The 22,045-nt window shown below is 49.2% G+C and overlaps 3 protein-coding genes across 7 annotated transcripts in view; 2 read left to right on the top strand and 1 right to left on the bottom strand.

Annotated features, from left to right (window-relative positions):
• SSBP3 (single stranded DNA binding protein 3) overlaps positions 1 to 2,723 on the top strand; it is a 54,592-nt gene extending 51,869 nt beyond the window's left edge. For both annotated transcript variants that reach the window (XM_064428940.1, XM_064428939.1), the window contains 4 exons: positions 84 to 162; positions 361 to 389; positions 586 to 687; positions 1,239 to 2,723. In XM_064428940.1, the coding sequence (XP_064285010.1) occupies positions 84 to 162; positions 361 to 389; positions 586 to 687; positions 1,239 to 1,268 (240 nt within the window). In that variant the 3' untranslated portion in view covers positions 1,269 to 2,723. The remainder of the gene's footprint in view (positions 1 to 83; positions 163 to 360; positions 390 to 585; positions 688 to 1,238) is intronic.
• Positions 2,724 to 7,211: 4,488 nt separating this feature from the next.
• MRPL37 (mitochondrial ribosomal protein L37) lies at positions 7,212 to 11,157 on the bottom strand. The gene is made up of 7 exons (XM_064428927.1): positions 10,715 to 11,157; positions 10,358 to 10,541; positions 9,768 to 9,883; positions 9,081 to 9,266; positions 8,671 to 8,828; positions 7,999 to 8,202; positions 7,212 to 7,437 (listed from the first exon to the last, which is right to left on the bottom strand). The coding sequence occupies exons 1-7, from the start codon at positions 11,109 to 11,111 to the stop codon at positions 7,360 to 7,362; spliced, it is 1,323 nt and encodes a 440-aa protein (XP_064284997.1). The 5' UTR covers positions 11,112 to 11,157; the 3' UTR covers positions 7,212 to 7,359.
• Positions 11,119 to 21,912, top strand: LOC135305378 (NADH-cytochrome b5 reductase-like). Of its 4 annotated transcripts, none has more exons than XM_064428934.1 (7): positions 11,119 to 11,239; positions 12,477 to 12,668; positions 13,498 to 13,646; positions 14,775 to 14,862; positions 17,882 to 17,986; positions 19,086 to 19,289; positions 20,866 to 21,912. In XM_064428934.1, the coding sequence occupies exons 2-7, from the start codon at positions 12,480 to 12,482 to the stop codon at positions 21,067 to 21,069; spliced, it is 939 nt and encodes a 312-aa protein (XP_064285004.1). In that variant the 5' UTR covers positions 11,119 to 11,239; positions 12,477 to 12,479; the 3' UTR covers positions 21,070 to 21,912. The 4 variants fall into 4 exon arrangements, with proteins under 4 accessions (XP_064285004.1, XP_064285003.1, XP_064285005.1 ...); XM_064428933.1 differs by lacking the exon at positions 11,119 to 11,239 and adding an exon at positions 11,365 to 11,654; XM_064428931.1 differs by lacking the exon at positions 11,119 to 11,239 and having other exon boundaries at positions 11,791 to 12,668.
• Positions 21,913 to 22,045: the final 133 nt, after the last annotated feature.

The following is a 22,045-nucleotide window of genomic DNA, read 5'->3' as shown; positions in this document are numbered from 1 at the left end:
GGACATTCCTCAGGAGCCACCGTGGCAGCTGCTTGGGGTTGTTTTGTGGCTGATTTTGGTTTTGTCACCTTTTTCTTGCGCAGTTCCCGATGGGCCCCGGCTCTGACGGCCCCATGGGCGGCATGGGCGGGATGGAGCCCCACCACATGAACGGATCATTAGGTGAGCCTTGCTGGTCCTCCATTCCCTGGGGACACTGGCAGAGCATCCCAGTGCCTGTTCCCATCCTGGGGTCAGCCCCCAGCTGGCACCAGCGCTCAAAGCAGAGCCTTTGGGTGGAAGTCAGTGGGGCTGTGGGAGCCACAGGGCCATGGCTGCAGGCCCAGTAAGGCTCTTCTCCTTTCTCTCCCCTCTCTGCAGGGTCAGGAGACATAGATGGACTTCCAAAAGTAAGTGGGGTTGGTTGCAGGGTGGGTGTGTGGGCTCTGCCCTCAGCACTGGGGTGGTGCTGTGACCCTGATGGATGGGGACACGGGGAATGTGACTGGGGAGGGCAGGGCTGTGCCCTGCCCCACAGCATCATCCTGCCCCTGTGGCATTCTGGGGGGCTGTGGGGACCTGCTCACCACCTCCCATCTCCCACAGAATTCTCCAAACAACATAAGTGGCATTAGCAATCCCCCGGGCACTCCAAGAGACGACGGGGAGCTGGGAGGCAACTTTCTCCATTCCTTCCAAAATGACAATGTGAGTGAGTGAGTGAGTGAGTGCCTGCCTGGGGATGGGGGGACACTCCCAGCACTGGGATGGTGGCCTTGGCACAGTGGCTGCCTTTTGGAGTTGGGTTGTGCCGTGTGGGAGCTGCTGCAGGGCAGGAAAGTGGGCAGGAGGAAATGAGGCAGTGGGTGGAAGCTTGGGGTCTGTGGTGGGATGGGGTGCACTGGTGGAGAGGAGCTGGAGCAGAGGTGGCTGTGCTGGCCTGGCCAGTCGGAGGCTCCGTGGGTGACATCCCTCCTGTTCTCCCTCTATTAGCAGCATATACACATGTGCATGTTAATTATTTGTTTCAAATTGCATCTCGCCCCATACTGTTCTGCTGATTTTCTTCCTGGAAAAGCAAGTTACAGCGCAGATTGGGCCCTGATAAATGGGAGTCTCCAGCATATCCTCTCTTCCTGGTTTATTACATCCAATTAGGTTGCAGGGTAGTTGTCACCAGCCTCCTTTTGCATCCCTCTCTTCGACGTCCGGGGCTCTGACCTGCCTGGTTTCTCACCGTGGCTCTGTCTCTCTTGCAGTATTCCCCCAGCATGACGATGAGTGTGTGATTTCCCTCCCCCTCCTCCTCTCCAGGATCAAGAGAGTCAGCTGCCGTTCGGAGGATCTCAACGAATTATGCAAGAAGAAGAAGAAGAAGAAGCTAGGTGTATGGGCAGGGACACGCGTGGCGGGGGCCAAAACCCCAGGTTTAGTTTCATGCAATAAAAAGGCTGAACTTTTTATTCCATAAAACATGAAGGACAAAACTTAAAATATTTCAAGACATGACAAGACCCTTCTTTGTGCAGAAGGGTTTATATATGTACATGACACTTCTTTTTGGAAACAAACGGAAGCCTCTAGCACCCAACTCCGATCTCTTTGCTTTGTTCTTTTAAATAAAGACAGAAACCGAACCTGTTGTATGTTTGTGCCGTGCGACACCAGGAAGCTAGTCTAGATATGAAATCATGTTGTCTCTGTTGTAGTCATTTTTTTAAATAAACTGGACAGTTTACAATGGTGGTTTTCGTTCAGAAGGCCTGTTTTTCTTTTTTTTTTTTTTTCCCTGGTTTTTTTTTTTTTTTGTTTTGGGGTTTTTTTTTCCCGTGTATTTTTTGGGGTTTTTTTTGGTTTTTTTTGTTCGTTTGCAGCACAACGCTTCCTCCTCCAGTTAACAAGATCTGCTTTGGGGAAGAGACTCCACCACCTCGTTATAAACTTGTTAACGCAGGTGACCCCTTCCAGGATCACATCCTCGAATGAATCGTGATCTTGCTCTCTGTGACTGTGGCATGCACTGTGTTAGTCTTTCCCCCTCCTCTGAGTACAAGAAGAAATCTCTTGTCCCTCCCTTCCCCAGAATCCTTCAGCTGGTTCACTGCAAAAATAGATTTTTTTAAATAATTTTTTTTTTAAATCCACCCCAAAAAAAAAAGGGTTAATCTGACATGGGACTTTGAAACTGTGATCTCCAGCTAACTTTGGGATTTTCTGGGGGTTTTATTTGCTTTGGGGGTATTTGCAGGGGGGTTTCTTTTCTTTAGAGATGTGCTCTTGTCAGAATTTCACTTATCTATGATTTGGAACTGGATGGAGATATTTTTTAAGGAATTCTTGTTGTTAAAATGTAACCTTGCTATTCTGTAGGCTCGCTCTGTAATAAGAAAATAAAAATTAATGGCAAGCATCGAAGGCCCTTCCTTCTGGTGGGAGAGGAAGGGACGAGCCAAGGCGGCGGGTTGGGATCTCTGTACATGACACTACCCTGTAGTTTGGTCTTGGTTTTTCTCCAGCTCCCATTTCTGCTCCATGTATATCATATTCTGTAAAATATTCTCTCCCTTGGATTTGACCTTTGTGCGGATTATTGAAAGCATTGTATCTTGTTTCAGTGTTTTTTCTTACCTTGTAGTCTGGTTCGAAAATTACCGAGAGGGGAAAAAAAAATAATTATTATACATTGTAGTTTGTGTACGATATTTGTTGATAATGTTTTATTAAAGGGATGTCTTTTTTCCGCACCCCTTCATTGAAATGTTTTTGGGGGACATTTGGCTTGTTTTTATTATTCTGACTGCAAGACATGAGATGACAAAACAGCTTTTTTTTTTAGTGTGTAATACGAATAATTTTTTTTTTAATGTTTGCCTTCTTTTTCCTAGGCATTTTCATTCTGTTTTACCTGTAGAAAGTCAGGAGGGAGGGAGGGGTGGGTGGGATGGGTGGGTCTGAGGGTGTCAGTCTCATAGTTACAGTCAGGTTAATATTTTTCAATTAATGCAGATTTGTTGCATTGCATACCCAGGGGCTCCCCAAGGGGTCAAATTTTTACCTTTTCCACTTTACATCTTGTTCAGGTGTGGGGGGCTTTTTTCCTCTTTTTTTTTTTTCTTATTTTTGTTCTGATGTGAGGAAATGAAAGGACCGGTTTTAATGTATTTTAAAATGAATAGCTAAATTATTGTCTTCATTGGTATGGGATGGTTTTTTGAATGAAACGGTTCCCCCTCCTTCTCCCCCCTCCCCTGCTGTAATAAATATCAACATAAACATTTGATTTCGGTGCTCTGCAGTTTGTTCCTGGTGTTTGCTGCCAGACCCAGGGTGGGAGTTAGGTATTTTTTTCCAGCCTTCATCAAGGGCCAAACCCCAGATTTGGGGTGCAGGAGTGAGGTGATGCAGAGCTGAGGTGGCATTTTAGGGGGGCTTAATGAGCCTGGGAATTCAAAACACCAGAGGGATTCAGGACCATTCAGAATGCAGTTCAGGACCTGGGTGAGGTTTAGTGATGCCTGTTTGTTTCTTGGAATTGTTTTTGGTTTTTTAAGCATTTTGAAAATTTACCCTAGAAATGGTCAGTGTTTTCTGCACTGGGCTGAGGATGTTCTGGCTGGACTCTTGCCCTCCCCACACCCAGCCCATCAGGCTGCAGGGAGAGAAGGATGTTTTAGGGGCTAAAATGGGAATTTTGGTACACTGCTCCCCAGGCTTTGCTCGTTAGAGGCTGGAGGAGTTGGGATACCAGCGTGGTGGAGGCTCCCCGGGCCAGGAGCTGGGTGCTGCTCCTTCCCTTTGCCAGTCCTGCACTGCTGGGAGGTAAGAAAGGAGGGGAATTCATGAATGTTGTTTTGAAATATATAAATACTGAGCTTGCAGTGAAATCTGTGACCCTCTTCTTGGGCAAGAGCTGCAGTGCTGGGTGGGTGTGTGCACCCACACAGGAACAAGCAGCTCCAGGAGCTCCTGGGGATGGAGAAACCCAGGCAACCCAACCTGGTTCCCCAATGGGCAGCATCAGAGGCTGGGGGAAAGATTGGGAAATTTTAGGCCTTTGGATGGGTGGTTGCAAGTGCCAGGAGCTGCTGTGTGAGACTTGTTCTCTGCCTTTGACTAGTTGGGGCAGGACGTGGCTGGCTGCGAGCTCTCTCCCTGCTTGTGGGAATGTTCAGGCGTGGGCTGTGGGCTTGGGGGCCATCCTGGAGCTCTGCTGCTCCTGGGAGTGCTCCCCCCTGGCACTGGCACCCACAGCCATGTCAGGGCTGGAATTCCAGCAGCGAGCACCCTGTGGTTGTGGGTGCTCCTGGAGAAAGGCAAGGAGGCAATGCATTGGATGCCTGCTGGGTTTGGGAATCTTTGGGAACCACCATTGTGCCTGCACAGCCCATCAGCAGAGGAGCAGGGTGAGTTTGCACCCTTTGCTGCCTGGGCAGGTTTGCTTCCAGGGTAATACCACAGATATCCATGTGCAGCCATCCCCAGTGTGGGTTTTGGTCCAGGCAATCACATCCCCCTGTGCTTTGCAGAAAATAGAGTGTGAGCATTGTCCATCACTTGGTTTCATGGCCCCTGAGGCTGATGAGGAAGCCCTGCCCTCCCAGACCCCTGGGGCCATCCCTGCCTACCCAGGCCCTGCTCAGCTGCCCAGAGCAGCAGGCTCCTGCCCTGCTGCCTGTTGTGTTTTTATTGTGGAGCACAGAAAAGTCATTCCTGTTGGTTCTTAAGGGTTACAGGCTGGTATTATTAAATATCACCATGAAACTGCCAAGTTCCCTCCTCGAAACGTCTCCTGAGCCCAGCCTCAGGGATAATTGTCTCCCCCATTAGTTTTCATTAAATTAAATGCAGGAGGAGGATCAGAACAACCAGGGGCTCCAGGCTGAGCACGGTGTGTACTTGTTGGCATGATGTGTGCAGCCTGTGGAGCTGGATTTTGCAGTGGGAGCGGTTCAGGGGAAGGCAGTGTGGAGTGGTGGAGAGCTCTCCTGTGGGCAGCCAGGCTCCCCTGGGTCCTGCAGAGCTCTCCTGTAGGCAGCCAGGCTCCTCTGCCTCCTCTCCTCGGGCTCCTGCCACCCCATTCTTGCACGTTCTGCTTCCCTGGCTGCCGATCATGAAAAGTTAATGCCTGGCCCTGGTCTGTGCTGAGGTAACACCATTCATCTGCTGACGAGCCTTTATAAGTTATTGATGCCAACCCAGATGTGCCTCTGTGCCCCACTGTTGGGCTCCCCACCCCACCTGGCTCAGCTGGGCCCATTCCAGCAGGTCACGCTGGAGGAACTGGGAGAGCTGAGCCGTGCACGGAGCCTTGGGAAGCGCAGCAGGACACAAGGACAGGTGGTGGGGGCTGCCTGGATCAAGGACCATGACAGGCCAGCCTGAGCATCTGTGCCAGGTGCCAAGCTGGGAGCTCCACTCATTCCCACCTTGAGCTCCCCTCCGGGCTCGCAGAGGAGCATTCCCTGCACAAGGATCAGCTGCTCCTTCCAGCAACAGGAGTACCACTTCTCCCCGGCCTCAGGTGAGGGTGGCTGTGCCCCAGCAAAGCAGGGACATGGCCTCACCCCTTTGTGTATGATCCCCTCGCCTGCCGTGGCTTCCTGACGCCTCACACAACCCTGAAGCCTTGTTTTCCTGCCGACCATCCCAGGTCTCCCTGCTTCCGCTGTTTTTCAAAACTGCCTTTGCTCTGCCTTCGTCCATCCCTCCCCGTGCTTGTGCTTTGTCTCAGCTCCGCTTGGGCACAGCAGGGTTCCAGCTTCCCTCAGTCTCTCCCCTTCAACTGCCTGCCCTGACAGAGATGTCTTTGTTGAGAGGCAAAAGCAGCTGAAGGGACTCTGCCTCTTCCAGACAGACCATCCCCACAAGTTCCCACATCTACGAGAAGCACATGAGGTGTTTCACCTCTACACAACCCCTCTCCAGCACAGCTGCTCTTCCACCAGGCTTCCTCAGGGAAATTCTCTCCTCAGGAATGCTAACGGGCAGCTGGCTGCCCTACAGGGCTTCCTCCCTGGGACGGGTAATGACCCGAAGCTGGAAGAGCGAGGGGATGTCAGGCAGGGTCCGTGTGACACAGCAGGCAGCCAGCAGCCCGAGAAAGAAACACCCACTGCGTGTGACAGGCTCCACAGAGCACAGCTCTGTTAAAATGTATTCCCAAACACCTGGCTGCAAACCACAGAGCTGAACAGATTTACTCCGATGAGCTGAGTTAGGCATCCCTCGAGCAGGCAGGATTAAGATGATGCAGAGCAGGGCAATGCTTATGGAGTTTTTTCCCTCTTTCAAGCACTTCTGCTAACTATGGAGGGATTTGTTAATTTAGCCTGCAGCCACTGCATCCCAATTTACGGGGTGCAATTGTTGATCTCAAATGTGACCAGTGAACATTCCCAAACCCTGCAGAGTGGAGCTGCCTGATGGACTGGGGCTGGAGCACACAACTGGGGTGTTCATCCAGATGGCCAGGGAGCACAAAGCACAGACCAGCCTCTGACACAAGACACTGAAGTGAGATAAATTTCTTGGAAATGTGCTCTTCCACACCTTAAAATAGCGCAGGCTGTCCTCTCCCTTCCCATGTGCTGGAGGGTACCAGAACTGCAAAACATTCTACATTTGGCTGCAGCTAATTTAGCTTTCATTTTACAAAACCCACACTAATCCCCCCATGTTAAAAAGAATATGCTTCCTGCTCAGTTAACTCTGTGTGGCAGGAAGAAATTCTTCCTTTGTATTTTTAGCAGCAAATACCAGCTACAGGCACCAAAGTTTCCCGCTACATTCTACACCACTTTCCCCAAATGCACAGGTCTCTTCATCCAGGATTGGGGGATAAAAGGACTGTGGTTCTACAGATCCAACAAAGCAATCCCTCCGATTAAGTGCTTTGGGAACTAAGCACAGGGCAGCACGACGCATCCCACGGCAGCCAGGAGTAAAACAAAGTCAAAGCCAGGCAGAATGAAAAAGCCTCGTGGCTCAGGCTTTCCCCTTGAAGCTTTGTAAGTCTCTCCTGCATTCAGAGGGACTCAAAGCAACCTCGGGAATAGGTTTGAGTCTGGCTCTGTGCAGAAGCACACTGAGAGCAGAGCCTGCGCAGAGGAATAATGACTGGCTTATGTTCTTCCCAGGCAATGGAGGAAGTGTGCAGGAAGATGCATCTGACGACTCCTCTAACCCAAATCCAGAGGTGAGCCCCTAAAATGAAAGAGTTTCTTCATGTACTATTTAGTTTAAAAAAAAAATTTTTACTTTCAGTAACAATATAATTTATTTTTTAAAGTAAATTAATCCACCTTTCTTTAATTATACTACGGTTCTGGCAAAGAGAAGCAGCAGGTACAGTTGGTGAAGTATTTTCATTTGAGCTGAATTTCACACAGTTCCATGCAGATACAGTGCCAGAAACTTCTTGAATGTGTCTGGCTGAAAGCCAGAAATTCCAGCGGGCTTCTGCAGAGAAAAAGACACGGATGCTCAGTTTGCAGTGAAGTGATTAATGTAGACAAACAACGGCTTTAAACATGCTTGAATAAGACTTTCAGGCATGGCAGCTTCCAAATTGTGCTCTCCCTCCCCAGAAGGGTTTGGGTGGGGGTACTTCCACTGGTGTCAATCTCAGAGGGCAGAACCCCTTTGCCTGTGAGGGCGATGCCCTCCCAGTATAACCAGTACTGGCAGCTCTGTGCTCTCTTTACTCCCCAGAGAGGCTGATGGTCTCTCGTGAGAGCTCCTTTCCTCAGAGCTGGCTTTGAACAAGCACACTGTGAGATGGTGGATTTCAGCTGGGGGTATCTGTATGCAGGAGTTCACATTGAGCTTGGCATGTCACACATCAGCACTACAAATACTCAGGAATTGTCTCCTCAGAAACACCTGCTCAGGTAAAAATGAGGCCAGTGTCCCCTTCGGGTCCCCTCAGTTTAAAACCAGCTGCAGCTCTGTGCCAGCTCCCAGGCCCCAGCTGTGGTGAAAGGGCAGCATTTCCACCACCATTTCCCAAGATTTCCTTACCGTAACAACTCTCTTCTTGACTTCTGGGACACACTGGGCTCTCTCATACAGGTTCTGATCAGAGTCAATCCAGACCAGATTTTTTATGCCATCATTAGAGACAAGGTCTGTTGTATTTAACTGGAACACCATGAACTGGAAGAGCTGTCCATCTGTGCCAATGCTTTGCACCACTACTGGCTGTTCCAAAACCTTGGGATCATTCTAGGAAAAGAAGGGGCATGTGGGGGAGAATGTTTCAAAAGCTAGTTACAACAGAAATTGTATGAGTACTTGCTGATTCTGCATCTTTGGGTTGGTTTAAAGCCAAGATTTTAATAAATATATTGTTACCTTGCCCAGAAAATTACTCTAGTCAAACAAGTTTTGAATGTAGATTTTGTATTTTAATTAAAATTCCTCCCTAAGCCAGCAATGAACTGTCAATTTACATACTGAGCTGTGGGATGGGTTAGAGTTTCGCAGCTGAACTTATTCCCTGGTTCCTGCCCATACCACCCTGCTGCATCACAAACACGCTCATTGCTCAGCAGTGGATTTCTGGAATTCGGAAGGCTGGGTTTTCACCTCTGCACTGGGGAGCCTGGATGTGAAAGGGGCTTTCAGGCCTCCCTGCACTGTCTGCAGCAGCAGAGGAAGGAGAGAGGCCCAGCAGCAGGCTCCCATACGTACCCCGTGGAGCGCCCTGGCCCTGGCCAGCGCGTTGCCAAAAGCAAACATCAGCATTTTAGCGCGGAGCTGCTCCGGTCTGAACCTGTCCGTGCGCACGTTGGCAGACTCCAGGAAGAACAGGGTGTGAGGATGAGAGTAGGGATAACCATCTCTGAAACCTAAAGGGCACACACTCATGTCAGAAACAGCTCAGGAAGACAGCAGGCAGCCAAGGCTTTCTCCCTTTATCTTCAGGAACTGCTCAAGCAGTTTGCTGGGGTTTGAGTTTTGTCCTCAGCCCTGCTTAGGCAACGATATACACACCAGAGATCTGGAGCACTTGCACTGCAAACCTGTCCCCTCATTCCCATACACTCCCTACTCTCACTGCCCCCAGAAAGTGCCAGGCTAACCCAAACACAGACAATTACCTGTGTCATTGAGCTCTTTGTACACATTCACCTCCTGCAGATCGATGGTAGGCGCAATGGGATAGAAGGTCTCCAGAACGTGCTCTTTGGTGGCCACTATCTCCTCCTTGGAGGCTACTGGTGCTATTGGGGTCTGAGAGTTCATGAGTATCCCACTCAGGCCACGGACCTGAAGGAGGATGGATTCTGGGGAGGGAGATTAGGCTACAGTCAAACATTGGTGAAATAACATCAGGGAAAGATGCACATTTCCTTTTGCCAGTCTGTTCTGCAAGGCTCACTCTCTCCCCCTCACCTCCAAACCCATCTTAAATAGTAGCTCAGCTGTAGCTTTTTCATCTAAAATGCCAGCGTTAATTGCTAGAGCTAAGTTCTTAACTAAACATCCTTAGAAAAACAACAGCACTGATTTAGGACACAAGAAAATAAACAATTTGGTTTGTTTAAGACATTGGTTCCCTTCTCCCACCATCTTGTCAATATTGATTAACACCTAATAATCTCCACAGGGACAGCATCCTGCCATCATCCAAGGCTGCCCATGCCAACAGTGCTACTTAAACCAGAAAGAATTACCTGGCTCCAGAAATTGTTTAATTTTTTCCAAGCCCTTAGCCTTAAAGCCAGAAGCTTTGCTGCCCCTCTTATCTTACAGAGCTAAATGCTTCCACCACAGCAGCAACTGACCTCTTTCCCATGTTGCTGCTATCCTGAAGTTTCTAGCCAACATCCTTTTACTCAGAGAAGGATACTTCCCAGACATTAACCGGCATATATGTATCAGGTTTTCAAACAGCACTGGGCTGTAAAACAAGAAAAGAAACAGTTACATAAAAATGAGATCATAATAGCAGGCAGATGCTTCTGGGGCACAAATGCTGTAAAATTACTGTATGTAAAACATACAATGGCATAACACTCCCCAACAGTTAACAGAGATTGCAGATTGGTATCACACACACACCAGGCCTGTTTCAAGTTGGCAGAGGTAATGCTTACAATTATTTTAAAAACTGATACTCTGCATCAGCTAGTAGATCTTGAGTTGAAACAGAGTGACATTGGCCTGAAAGAAGCTTTGATCTAGCGTAGCAATATTTATGTCAGTGCTACTGGCAATATTCAGAATTGGGTTTTATTTGTTGCTTTGGCTGTTGTTTTATTTGTCTGACAATCTGATGAAGAGGGTCTTGCACAGCAGACCCTCCTTCCCCAGAAGAGCTGTGTATGAATTGTCTCTGTAGAGTTTGAAACCTCCCCTACAGCTGAGCACTCACCAATACCGCTCCCTCCTGGGAGCAACCTCTCTGGTGTCCCAGAGCCGCGCGTGGGACACCATGTGTTTCGCCCTCTCCTCGAGCTCCTGGAGCCCAAGAGCCGGGTTATCCACAATGCCCTGCACGGCTGGGGGCAAACCCTCCACGAGCTTCGTCTTGGTGAGCCACTGCGCCTGCCGCACTCCTGGAAACACAACCCGAGGCGATCTGTCTGTCACACGGCGGGGACGCTCCAGGCCCCCCTCCAACCCCAGCCACTCTCCCTGTGACCGAGGCCGCCCCGCTCACGGCGCTGGGCAGGCTCTTCACAGTGTTTTACACTCTGTGCCAGGCTGGCAGGAGGAGCAGCGCGGGTACCTTCCAGCATGCGGACGCCCTGGTGGCAGATGTAGCACCCGCGCTCCTTGTACAGCGGCATCTCCTCGTAGCGCGGCCCCGGCGAGTGCCAGGGGTCGCGCCAGCCGCGCTCCCAGGCCGGGAAGCGCGGCCGGGCCAGGCCGGGCACGTAGTGCAGCCGCTCCGCGTACGTGACGGTGTCCAGCTCCACCTGCTCCCGCACCGGCCGCGGCTCCGCCATCTCCGCCAGCACCTCCGGCGGCGGGCCCCGCACGGTCCAGGGCGTGCGCGGAAGCGGCGCGCGGTGGCGGGGCCGCCCCGCGCGGGTGGCGATGCCGCGGGTGAGGCCCCGCGCCGCCGCTGCTGCCGCCACCCCCGCCCGCCTCAGCGCCTTCGGCCCCGCCGCCATCGCCGCCATCCTCCTCCTCCTCCCGCCGCCGCCTCCTCAGCGCCCGCCCGCCGCCATCTTGGCAAGGGCTCGTCCCCCACCGTCCCCCCCGGTGACTGACGGCGGCGGCGGCCAATGGCGGGCAGGCGCGCCCCGCGGTAAGGGAGGGTCGGCAAATTGCCTGGCGGGTGAGGGCAGGCGCTGCGCTGGTGAGCGGGAGGTGGGCGGGGAGAGGCGCCTCCTCGCCGGTGGGGCCACTTGAGAGACCGTCCCTGGGCGGGAGCCGGCGGAGCCCGCTCTGGTGTCCCGGGGCTGGGGCCGCTCTGCCCCGGGCCGGCCCGTCCGAGCCCCCGGGCGCGCACAGTCAGTGCTGGAAACTCTAAATCTGCGCAGCCCCGAGCCCGGGCGTCTCGGACTCAGCCCTGGCCACGGGGGTTACCCCCTGTTCATAGCCCGTGGGTGCTCCGGGCCCCCGGACAGAGCGGTAGGACGCCGCGCCAGTCGCCTTTGGTTCTCTCACCCGTTCCCCGCCTCCCTCATTGAAATGAGTGTGTTTCTCTTGCAGGGCTGAAGGTTAGTTAATTAATTGACCTTGACAGTGAAACTGCTGGAAGCGCTAAGTGTTCGCTTCCTCCGCTTCCTCACCCGTGGCTTCACAATTTCCTCGGGTCGCTGTGTGTCCGAGGGTGCGGGTGCGCTGTGAGCAGCGTCCCTCGGCCCGTGTGGGAGCGGAGCGGCCCCGCAGTGCCTGCAGCGTGGCTTTGACCCGAGCGGTGCTCAGTGGGTGAAACTCACTGGGAAGCAACGGGAGCGGGAGATAAAATCCTGTGCTTCCCGGCCTCCCCTAGCTGTGCGTTTAAAGCCGTGTATCCAAAGCCCATGACCAGAGTGGGTGTTTGCCTGAGACTTTGCCCTCCTTGCCTCAGGTCTCTTGGCTGTGAGCGCTGCTTTCAGCTCGCTGCCCTCCTCCATTCCAAAGCTGCGCAGAGCCCAGGCCGCAGCTGGTGTCGGGTTTGTTACCCATTGTCCTGCTGCTTGGGTTTGTCACCCTTTCTCCCGCACCGAGCAGCAGATTTTTAAGATGTTTCTGCTCCGGGTGACCAAGCGGCTCTATTGCAGGAGCAGGATTAAAGGGTGTAGCTTTGCCTGGGCAGCCTGTCTGGAGAGGAGGGCCCGAGGCTGGGCTGAGGCTCTGCCCTGGGCTGGTGTTTGTGCAGGGGCACTGAGCACTCGAGCACAAATGGGGTGTTGCAGACACAGATCAGCTCCAGGTTTTCAGTTTGAACGCGCAAGACGCTCAAGAGAGATTTTCTGTCCTTCTCCGAAAACACCCAGCTGATGAGCACGCGCTGCTTTTCATCGTGCTGGGTTTGGTGCAGGGCTTGTGTTTTGCAGGCAATGAGTGACAACGAGAGTGACAGCAAGGAGGACTGGCTGGCTCTGAGGCCCCAGGAACCTTCTCCATCGCAGTGCTGCGGCAGCGGCTGCAAGCCCTGCATCTACGATGTGTACGAGAAGGAGCTCGCGCAGTGGGAGAGAGCCAAAGCAGTGCAAGACAAAAGCCTTCTCACGGGAAAGAAGGAGCAGGTCGATTGCTCTTCGTCGCATCCTGGAGCTTGTGCTTTGATCGCACTCGTTGGAGTGTGGGGTGGTGGTGGTGGGTGAGGGATGCGGGGATGAATTCAAGTGGTGCCTCAAGAGAGGGCTGTAAATGCAATTCCCCAAACTCAGCCTTCACCCTCCCCCTTGGCCACTCTCTCCCTGCTGTAATGTGATTTTCCAAGTGTAGAGTTCTCCCTGGTGTCGCATTACAGCTCTGGCTCTGCAGCTTCTCCTCTCCGAGTTTCCTTGGAGAAGCTTTGTTTTCCTCACCTTTCTCATCTTTGCCTGATTTTTAGACTCGTATTTTGATGCTGCGTTGTGTGTGGTGGAGCAGTTGTCTTCAGAGTGTAATTTTTAAGCCTGTCAGTGCCCTTTTACGTTAGATTAACTATGCTGGGTCAAGCAAAAAAGATCAGCTGAAACAACTGACAATATTTTCTGTTCACTGTGGCCATCAGCAGGTTGCAAAGTTGCCCCCAAAGCAGTGCTTGGCTCTTTTAGCAGAATTATTTCTGTTTGTTTCCAGACATGAGAAAACGATTGCAGTGAGTCATAATAGGATGACCTTGCTGTAAGGTGTAAAAAAAAGTAATTTAAAAAGGTGGTGGTGGGGAGAAATGCAAGATCCCAAAGTGTACGCTGCAGAACATGATAATGAATCAGCAGAGAGCTGGAATTTGCGCCGGGCCTCAGTGTTTAATATACGTCCTGAGTATCTCTGGCACTAAATGAGCACACACGTTTGCTTCCAGAGAAAAATGAAATAATAAAAGGCACCATCTAACCAAGTAATTATTTATTGTTGTTCTTGCAGAGCAATAATTCAGAGCTGAATCCAGATACATTCACTGCATTCAGCGTGAGCTCGGTGGAGCAGCTGACAGAGGACACCTACCAGTACAAATTTGAATTACCGGGAAATAGCAGCCTGCCATTGAGTTTAGGACAACATATCGTGTTAAGGTATTGTTCTCTGTGCTAGTTAAACAGTCTGCATTATGTAACCTAACATGTAGGGTTTTGTCAATAGACAAAGGCTTCATAGCAGGCAAATCATGATTTCTGTACCTCCACAATGACACAGATGAAAGAGCTCGTGAGCTCGCTGCCTCTACTAATTCTATGGTAAAAGCTGTAGTTTTCTTCAGCATTATCCCTGCGTTGGTGGCTCAGAAAGAACTAGGTGTGATTAAGAAAATACATTTGCAGAAAGAAAGATCTAAAAGAATAGATGTTACAACAGATTATTTACTCCAGCGTGTTGGAATGAAGACAATGAGCTGCACTTGCCCCAGAGCTGGGTGTTTTGGGCCGTGTGTCTTGGGGTAACTCAGCACCTCAGTACCCAAGCACTGCCTGACTGATTTCTAGCAAAACAACCCTCCTATGTAGTTTGCTGCTTGCCAGAAAGGGGCCACTTGGGGAAACTTTCTGTCTCTCAGCCATCTGTGGTGATCATTGCCAGATAGAGCAAGTCCTGTTAGGATGCCATTGATGTGCATCTGTTGACGTCCCTGGTACGTTCAGGGCTGGTGTGTGCAGCTGGCTCTGCTGACAGCACACGCTCCTCCCTCCAGCCCTGCCTCATCACACAGCACAGAAAAAGCTTTGGTCACTTCAATCAATTCCCGTGGTCAGTAGCAAAGAGCAGGGTGGATAATTCCATGGAAAGGGAATACTTACAGGAAAATGCAGTCTATATTGACAAGGCCCGAGGTCAAGGCTGTGCCTTGGCTTTTGTTGTTTGATTACCAGATGCTGACTGCATGCAGAAAGTGACCCCAGCCTAAAAGGAACAGCAAACTTAAGTGTTTTCTCTCCCCCTTGCCACTCATGCATGTCCTTACAAAATCCCTTTCAGGGGTGTGGTAAATCCTTTTCAGGAGCTGGATGTGGTACAGCTGAGGCCACCGCCGGGAAAACAAAAGGTGCTGTTAGCCATTCTGTTCCCCCTGGATTTCTGCCTCTGGAAGGGAAATGTTTTGCATCTGTGCACAGGCTGGGCCACTGGGCAGAGGACCTGTCTCCCAGAGAGCTGCAGGAGCCCCCCAGATGACCCAAGTCACAGGGGTTTCCTGTTTCTCTCCTCAGAGGAGTGGTGAATGGTTTGGAGGTCCAGAGAGCCTACACTCCAATTAGCCCCAGGAATGCAGAAGGTTACTTTGAAGTTCTAATCAAAGTAAGTAAGCCTGGACAATGTGAATTAGAGTATAAGGTGTTTCCTTTAGGAACCAAGCATGCTGTCAGTGTTTCAAGTGAGATTCTCTCAAATCCCTCATGGACTGCTTCTCTGTTGTTTTGAAGCATTTGTGCTTTGCTGATAAAAATTGCTGTTTTTCCCACAAAACTGAAAGCAGAATGAGTTGACACACAAGCAAGTGCTTTGCAGCAGAAGCCCTGGGATCACCTGGGAGAGCCCCTGGGATGGAGAGATGTGTCCATTCCACTTCTCTCCTTTCATTTTGCTTTTTCAGGCTGTCTTTGGAATTGCACCCATTTGTCAGCCTAGCTGAACCACTGATTTTGGGAATGTTTGCTCTCATCCTCCCCTCTGTGTTTTACTGGAAGAACACCCCTCTGTCAGTGGGCAGCTGCCCCTGGTGTGCAGACAGGGCTCTGGAGCTGCAGTCTGAGAGGGACTTTGTGTCCCACAGGGGACAGAGGTGTCCCATGGGCACAGGCTGCATCTATTGAGGTGGACATGGTGGCAGAACCCATTTTGGACAAGTGTCCTCACCTTTATGGAGTCAACCACAAAACACTGGTTGAGTTCAAAAGGATTTTATAAGAGACTTGGCTGGAAATTTGTCTCATGTCAGTCTTCAGGGTGCTCATAAATGATTATTTTGTGTGGCAAATACTGACTTGAACATTTTTCCAATACTGCATCGGTATGTCACCAGGGACTCCTCAGGGCAGACACAGACTTCAGTACAGGTGTGAAATTCAGAGTGCTGGGTATCCCAGGTGGCTTGCAGAGAGGGGCCACTTGTTCTCTGCCTGTCTTCCAGGATTTCATGTTTCTGGGGTTTATTATGCATTGTATGTTCTAACACAATCCCTGCTCTTTAGAAAAGTGAACAGCTTCTCTAGGACACCCGTGGGAGGGTCATTTCCCCATTCTTGTGGCAATTGGTGTGTGGTAGGGGAGAGAAACGTTGCATTTGAGTTGCATTAATAGGATACATTCACAGGATGACTGTGAAATTTCATGTATAGCGGCTCATTACTCACAGGTTTTGCATTTCAATAATAATAGTAATGATTGTAATGATACCTTTCCTTTATATAGAACCTTTCATCCCAAAAGGAGCTATAGTTATTCTTTGGCAGTGACAAAAGAGGTTGGTAACACCCAGTGTAAAGCAGCCATTTTTATAACTCACTCTGTAGGTTGTGGTATATTTCACACTATTGAGGCAATTTTGGAAAGTAGTATATTATTATTACTATGCAATCCAAGCACTGTTCAAACCCTTCTGTCTCCTGTTATTATGGCATTGCATTTGTGATACTACAGTTAAGAGTGAGGGAGTTGCCATTTACAGAGCATAACCCTCTTTTTGAGTGATTTTATAATGTTAGGGTTTCTCTCCATGTAAAACGGGGTGTGGAAGTTTCCCCCCAGGAGATATTTTTTTTTCTTTTTATTTAGAAAAACTCATTTTAAACCCACTCAATCACTTTTCACTTCAATTTTTTGGAAATAATTTTGGTGAAAGAAGGATTGTTTTAGTTTCCATTACCCCTGTCCTTTGGGAATAGGCAGTAAGGGAACTTTTCTGTTCTTGCCTTGGGTTTCTGGATGTATTTGAACAAGGGAGGTATAAAATTTGCTTCTCTGAAGCAAGTGCACACTCTTTGCACGAGACTTAGCACCTGCCCAGAGCCCTCTGAACATAAAAGAATTCTGACAATAACTCAGAGCCTGGATATGTGTGTGCTTTACCTTTTGAATGGTGCTAATACTCCTTAATATTTCAGGTTTAAGTGAGAGGCTGGGAGGGGAGGAGCATCTGTGTTCTTTCTTAGCTAAAGCTGCTTGCAAGCACAAGCACGGGCTCCCTCACTGGCTTTTTCTGAGCTGCTTTGTGGTTCACCAATTTTGTTTGCCTGCAGTGCAGCTTGGTGGCCAGCCAAGGCACTGGGGTGTGGAGCCGGGCTTCTCTCCAATGCCTGTGCAGGAAATACCCCCAAATACACTTCTTTTGTGTGGGCTGGACTTGCCAAGGGCTTGTATCACATCCCATCTTCTGACCCCTGGTTGTGTTGCTCTTCCCCAGGCTTATCCTTGTGAGACCCATTGGGCTTCTCAGCTCTTGCTGCTTGGGCCAGGCCTGCTTCTCCAGCCACATCCTGGACTGTGGCTGCTCTTTTGCTCACATTTCTCTCTTAAAACATTCAGTGGTCACACATTTAGGGTATGGATGGCAACATCTAGGCTTGGACAAGCCCTTCATTTTCCAGCCTCTCATCCCTTCTCAGTTTCCAGCAAGCACTGAGTCCTTCTCCTCAGTCATGAGTGAGATCTGCATTCCTGCAGGCAACAGCCTGGATAATGTTGTTTGTGCCTGGTGGAAAGTGAGGCAGGTTTTTGCTCGTGTTTTTCTTCCATGGGGCTGACATTAACATATCCTTTTGGAACTGTGGAGGCATCCCTCAGCATCCAGATGATCTGGTCTGAAAACAAAGAGTTTTACAAATGAGAAGCCTGACTTTGGGTCACTAATTGTATCAGCCCGGCATCTGAGAGACTGAAACAAAGCAAGAGCTATGCGGTGTTTATATAACTAACAGTACCCAGAGGGCATTTCCAGACCCCCATGCCCTGAGATCTGGAGAACACTTGAAGGCCTGCACTGTGCTTTGCATTCAAGACACTCTTCTCTGTGTGCTTTGTAAGCAAGAACTCTGATAAGCTTTTTCCAGTTTTGGAAATTCAGGCTGCGCGAGAGGGGGGTTGTGTTTACATTATAGTCAAGCTGGAGTGGTTCCAATATGATTTAATTTAAATGTCTTTGTTTTGGGTATAACTTTGAGTTATTTTTCAAACAGATCATTCTTTCTTTTTTAAATACACGAAATGTTTTTTGTCCCCTTTTCGTTTAAATGTAGATAACTTTATAATCGACTTTAAGCTGGGAAACTTTCCAATGGAGTATAATTATTCTTTTCTTTTGTGCCATGTTTTTTATTAGTGCTATGAAGCTGGGCTAATGTCACAATACATAAAAACGTGGAAAAGAGGAGACGTGGTCTTTTGGCGTGGGCCGTTTGGAGGGTTCCCATATCAACCTAATAAGGTTAGTTCCTAAGAGCCATAGGATGCTTCAGCCTGTGGCAGCAAGCTTTGTTCAATACTCTGAAGGGAAGACATCAATTTGATTACTGTTTTCATGATTATTTTAGAGACTTCCTGGGTTACTGTACAGTGTGACAGCATTAGCAGTCAGTTGGAGCACTTTCTTGAACTGCAGAATATTTAACAGGGAAGAGGAGGTAGATGGGAGACAGGAAAGCATTAGCAAGGCTGTGTGTTCATCACTTGCATTAGGAGTTCCTGATGTGCCTAACAAAGGGAGCTTTCTTTGCACCAGCAATGAGTGTGGATGGGTTTTTGCCTGATTTGACCCACATCTCTGTGTTGTAAGTGAGCAGGGGTGAAGGGGAGGTGTTAATCTTCCCCTCTCTTGGGTATTCCCTGAGCTGTTGAGGTGTCAGGTCACTCCCCAAACGCTGATCCCACCTGCCAATACCAGGCTGGCTGCAGGGAAAGGCAGATCTGGTTTCAGGGGGAGGCTTCTCACACACACTAATTCAGTTACTTAATTCTGACCTTTCAAATGAGGAGCAAATTTGAAACACTGGTCATTAAGATCCCAAACACTTTTGAGGTTTTTGGTGGATTTATTTTTGTTTCCTTTTTTTTTTTCCCCTAACAAAAATAAGTAAAATCTGAGTGGCCAAGCTCTATGCAGAGCAATTGTGTCCTGCTTCCTGACACACTCATTTCTTCCAGAGCATATTCAGGATTTTACTTTGCAGCAACCAGGAGAAACCCAGGGAGCATTTCCAGTGGAAGAAAACACACAGTGGGTCAGCAAAGTGTACTGCAGAATTGAAACTGAAACATGAATAATTGAAATCAAGGCTAAAGTTAGGATAAATTAATATATTTGGGAAAATCCAGTTTTGTTAGATTTGATATGTAAATTCCTTAAGTGCTATCTGTAGTCCTTTGCAGAAAAATACATTTTGGGATCTGAATTTACCAGTTCATGACCTTCTGGTATGTTGTCTCTCAAGAGACCCTTTACCAGGGTGGCAGCAAGAGGAACTGACCATGAGCACACCCATTTCCAGCCACCACAGCTCATTCCAAATTCTCTGTTTTGTTGTTAGCATGGAGAACTCCTCATGCTGGCCTCTGGCACCGGCCTTGCACCAATGATTCCCATCCTCCAGTCCATAACAGATGATGAAGAGGATGAAACCTTTGTAACTCTTGTTGGCTGCTTCCCAACCTTTGACAAAATTTATTTAAAACCTCTTCTGCAGGATTTGGCTCGGTACTGGAATATTAGAATATTTTATGTCCTAAGCCAGGTAAATAAATGGATGTGAAGCATGTTTGTGTGAGGGTTCTGTGTGCTGGATGAGCCTCTGCCTCCTCCACTTTTCCATAAGCAAAGCATGAGCTTAATTCATTCCCAGTCATGAGGCCTAATTTGTGATCCAGTGGCTGCTGTTCTTAAATCTGCTACATGTACTCACTGCTACTCGCCTGGAGAATTTTGGGGAAGTGGCCATCACTGTTCCTCTCTGCCCCCCTGTTCTGTTGGGGTGGACCTGCTGCTCCATAGTCCCTGTTGGTTATTCCCCCCCATTTTAGACAGTTGTTGTTGCACCTAAACAGCAAATAAGCTGTTTCTTTTTTCCTAATACCAGTGCCTTAATCTGTCCTTATCTTCCATTCTTTGCTCGTGGCTAGAGCTCTCTCCTCTGGTGTGCTAGCACCAACTTCCCAGCAATTATTTTTCCTTGCTGACCCATTTTTAAACTTCTAAAAGTTGTCTCCCCCTCTGTAAAATTACTTTTCTGCCACATTCATGGGGTGAGGGCATACCTCTCAATGGTCTTACATTTTGAGCAGTCTTTTTCATTTCCATTTGGTCCCAAAGTTGCCTGTGTTCTGCACGGATTTGGTGGTTAAAAATTATTTCCGTCAGAAATGAGGATTCATTGCTGGGAGGATATAGAAAGAATTATTTATGCTGAGGGAATGAATCCCATTGCATTTTTAGTTCCTCAGATGAATCATTTCTTGAATATCTCACAGTGGAACTGCCTCATACATTCTGTTCCACACGTGGCCTCAGCAGGATGAGGTTTGGTAGAGGGAAAAGTGCTGGTGACTTGGGCACCCCCTCAGCTGCTCTGTAGGAGCATAACCATAATTGTCTCTGGTGACATGGCTTAAATACCCTTTTCAGGGTGTTTAAACTCTTTGACTGCTGTCTCAAGAGCATGAGGAGGTCTTGAAATTCAATCAGCGAAGGGCACGAAACCCACCTGACCCCTGTCAACACTGTCTGCCCCTCCTCTCTCCCTTTTTCCTCCTCTCTTAGCAGGTTTGTGGTAGTCCAAGGCTGGCTCGTGCATCCTCCCTCTTGGGATTATGTATCTGTCTGTATTTCATTGTGCTGCCTGTCACCACCACATCTGAGCACCTTCTGCTCCTGATTAATTGCAGCAGGGGAGTCCCTGCTGGATCCAGCACCACAGGAGCTGACACTTCTCATGGGATCAGAGCTGTCTTTGCAGCAGAGCTGGCTTCTTTCAGTTTTGGTCAAGGGAGATGGGACTGAAAGAGACTTGGGAATGGGAGAGGCAATGGAGAGGAATAGACTTGGGATTTGGGAATAGGAAAGGTGCCATGGGAGATGGTTCTGCAGCATTTATTGGTGATAGTTACACTCTGGTTTTGAGTGAGTGGCCAGGGAGAGATTTCATATGGGTTTGGGAAAAGGAATGCAGCTCTCAGGAAGGGTCAGTGTCACCCACACGGTGTCACAAAGGTGAAAATCATCCTGTGCACCACTCTGAGGGGAGGAGGGAGATTCAGCTCTAAGGAATGTTGTCCTTTTTATTGTCACACACACCAAACCTTTTACCTTTCCAGGAAACATCACTGGAAGAACTTCCTTGGAGCTATCAGGAAAACACGTACACTGGTCGTCTCAATGAAGACTTGATGAAGACAATAGTAAATTCCTGTCGAAGAAAGCCATTTGTATTAATTTGTGGCTCCTCTGCATTCAGTGAAGATATGAGTAGATACTTGAAAGCTGCAGGAATTGAAGAAGATTCCTGTTTTGTCTTTTAGCAGTACATTCCTGACCTGAGGAACCTGAGGCTGAGCCTTGGATGTCCTCTTTTCTTTGCAGACATTGCACAAAATGGGCCTGCTCAGAAGACTGAGCTCCTTGGAGCAACTCTTTGTTGATCCTCACTCTGGGGTGTTTTAGGGAACTGGTGCCATTCCAGAGTGGATGGTACATGGTGTGCCACCCATACCTCAGGGACCTGCATGGCAGTTTTAATGGAAGTCTTCAAGTGCAATTTTAAGAGAGAGATCTCCTAGATAACTAGAAAGCATCCATGCATACAGCTGTGCTGTAATATGAGGATTGGTGACTTGCTTTGCAGTCTGTGTTATTCTGCAGTGGTGTTGTGCCCTGTTAGGTGTCCAGAGGAGAGATATAATCCTCAGGGATTCTTGCCAGGCCAAGGGGACAGCAGAGTTGGGATCACTTTGGTTCTGTCATGTGCAGGCTGATGTCAGCCAGGTCCTTTCAACCTCACTGTGCCTCAGTTGCCCCATTGTACATTAATACAGAGAAAGTGGCACTGGTCTCTGAAAACAGCCATTCCAACCGTATATGGAAAAAGTATCCATAAGGATGGAATTCTACATTCTGTCTAGTGAGAACCTAGGCAGGCTGAGCTCCTGTTCTGGCACAGCCTGTGTTACCTGCCCTGTGCTTAGCCCTTGAAATGCTGCCTGGGGACACAAAGAGCACGTCCTAAATCTGGGAGGGCGTGGCTGGGTGGTGGCTGCTGTCTGTCAGGGAGGATGGTTATTTGCTTTCCATGTCCCCGAGTGTTGTATCATGACCCTGGCTCGTTAAATTGAACCTCTTCACAAATAAACAGCTGTTTGATGTTGTCACAGGACTCTCTCAGGTGCCTGAGGAGGTTCCCTAAGCACACAGGAACACCACCTGAGGAGGGAGAGCTGCATGGGGTCTGCTGGGCTGCTTCCCTGTGGGACAGGGAGCAGAGCCAGGGAGCTACCTCAG

Source organism: Passer domesticus, chromosome 7 (genome assembly GCF_036417665.1).
Source record: "Passer domesticus isolate bPasDom1 chromosome 7, bPasDom1.hap1, whole genome shotgun sequence".
NCBI classification, from domain to species: Eukaryota; Metazoa; Chordata; class Aves; order Passeriformes; family Passeridae; genus Passer; species Passer domesticus.
Note: the sequence above shows the minus strand (reverse complement) of the source record. Positions and strands in the feature narration are given on the sequence as shown.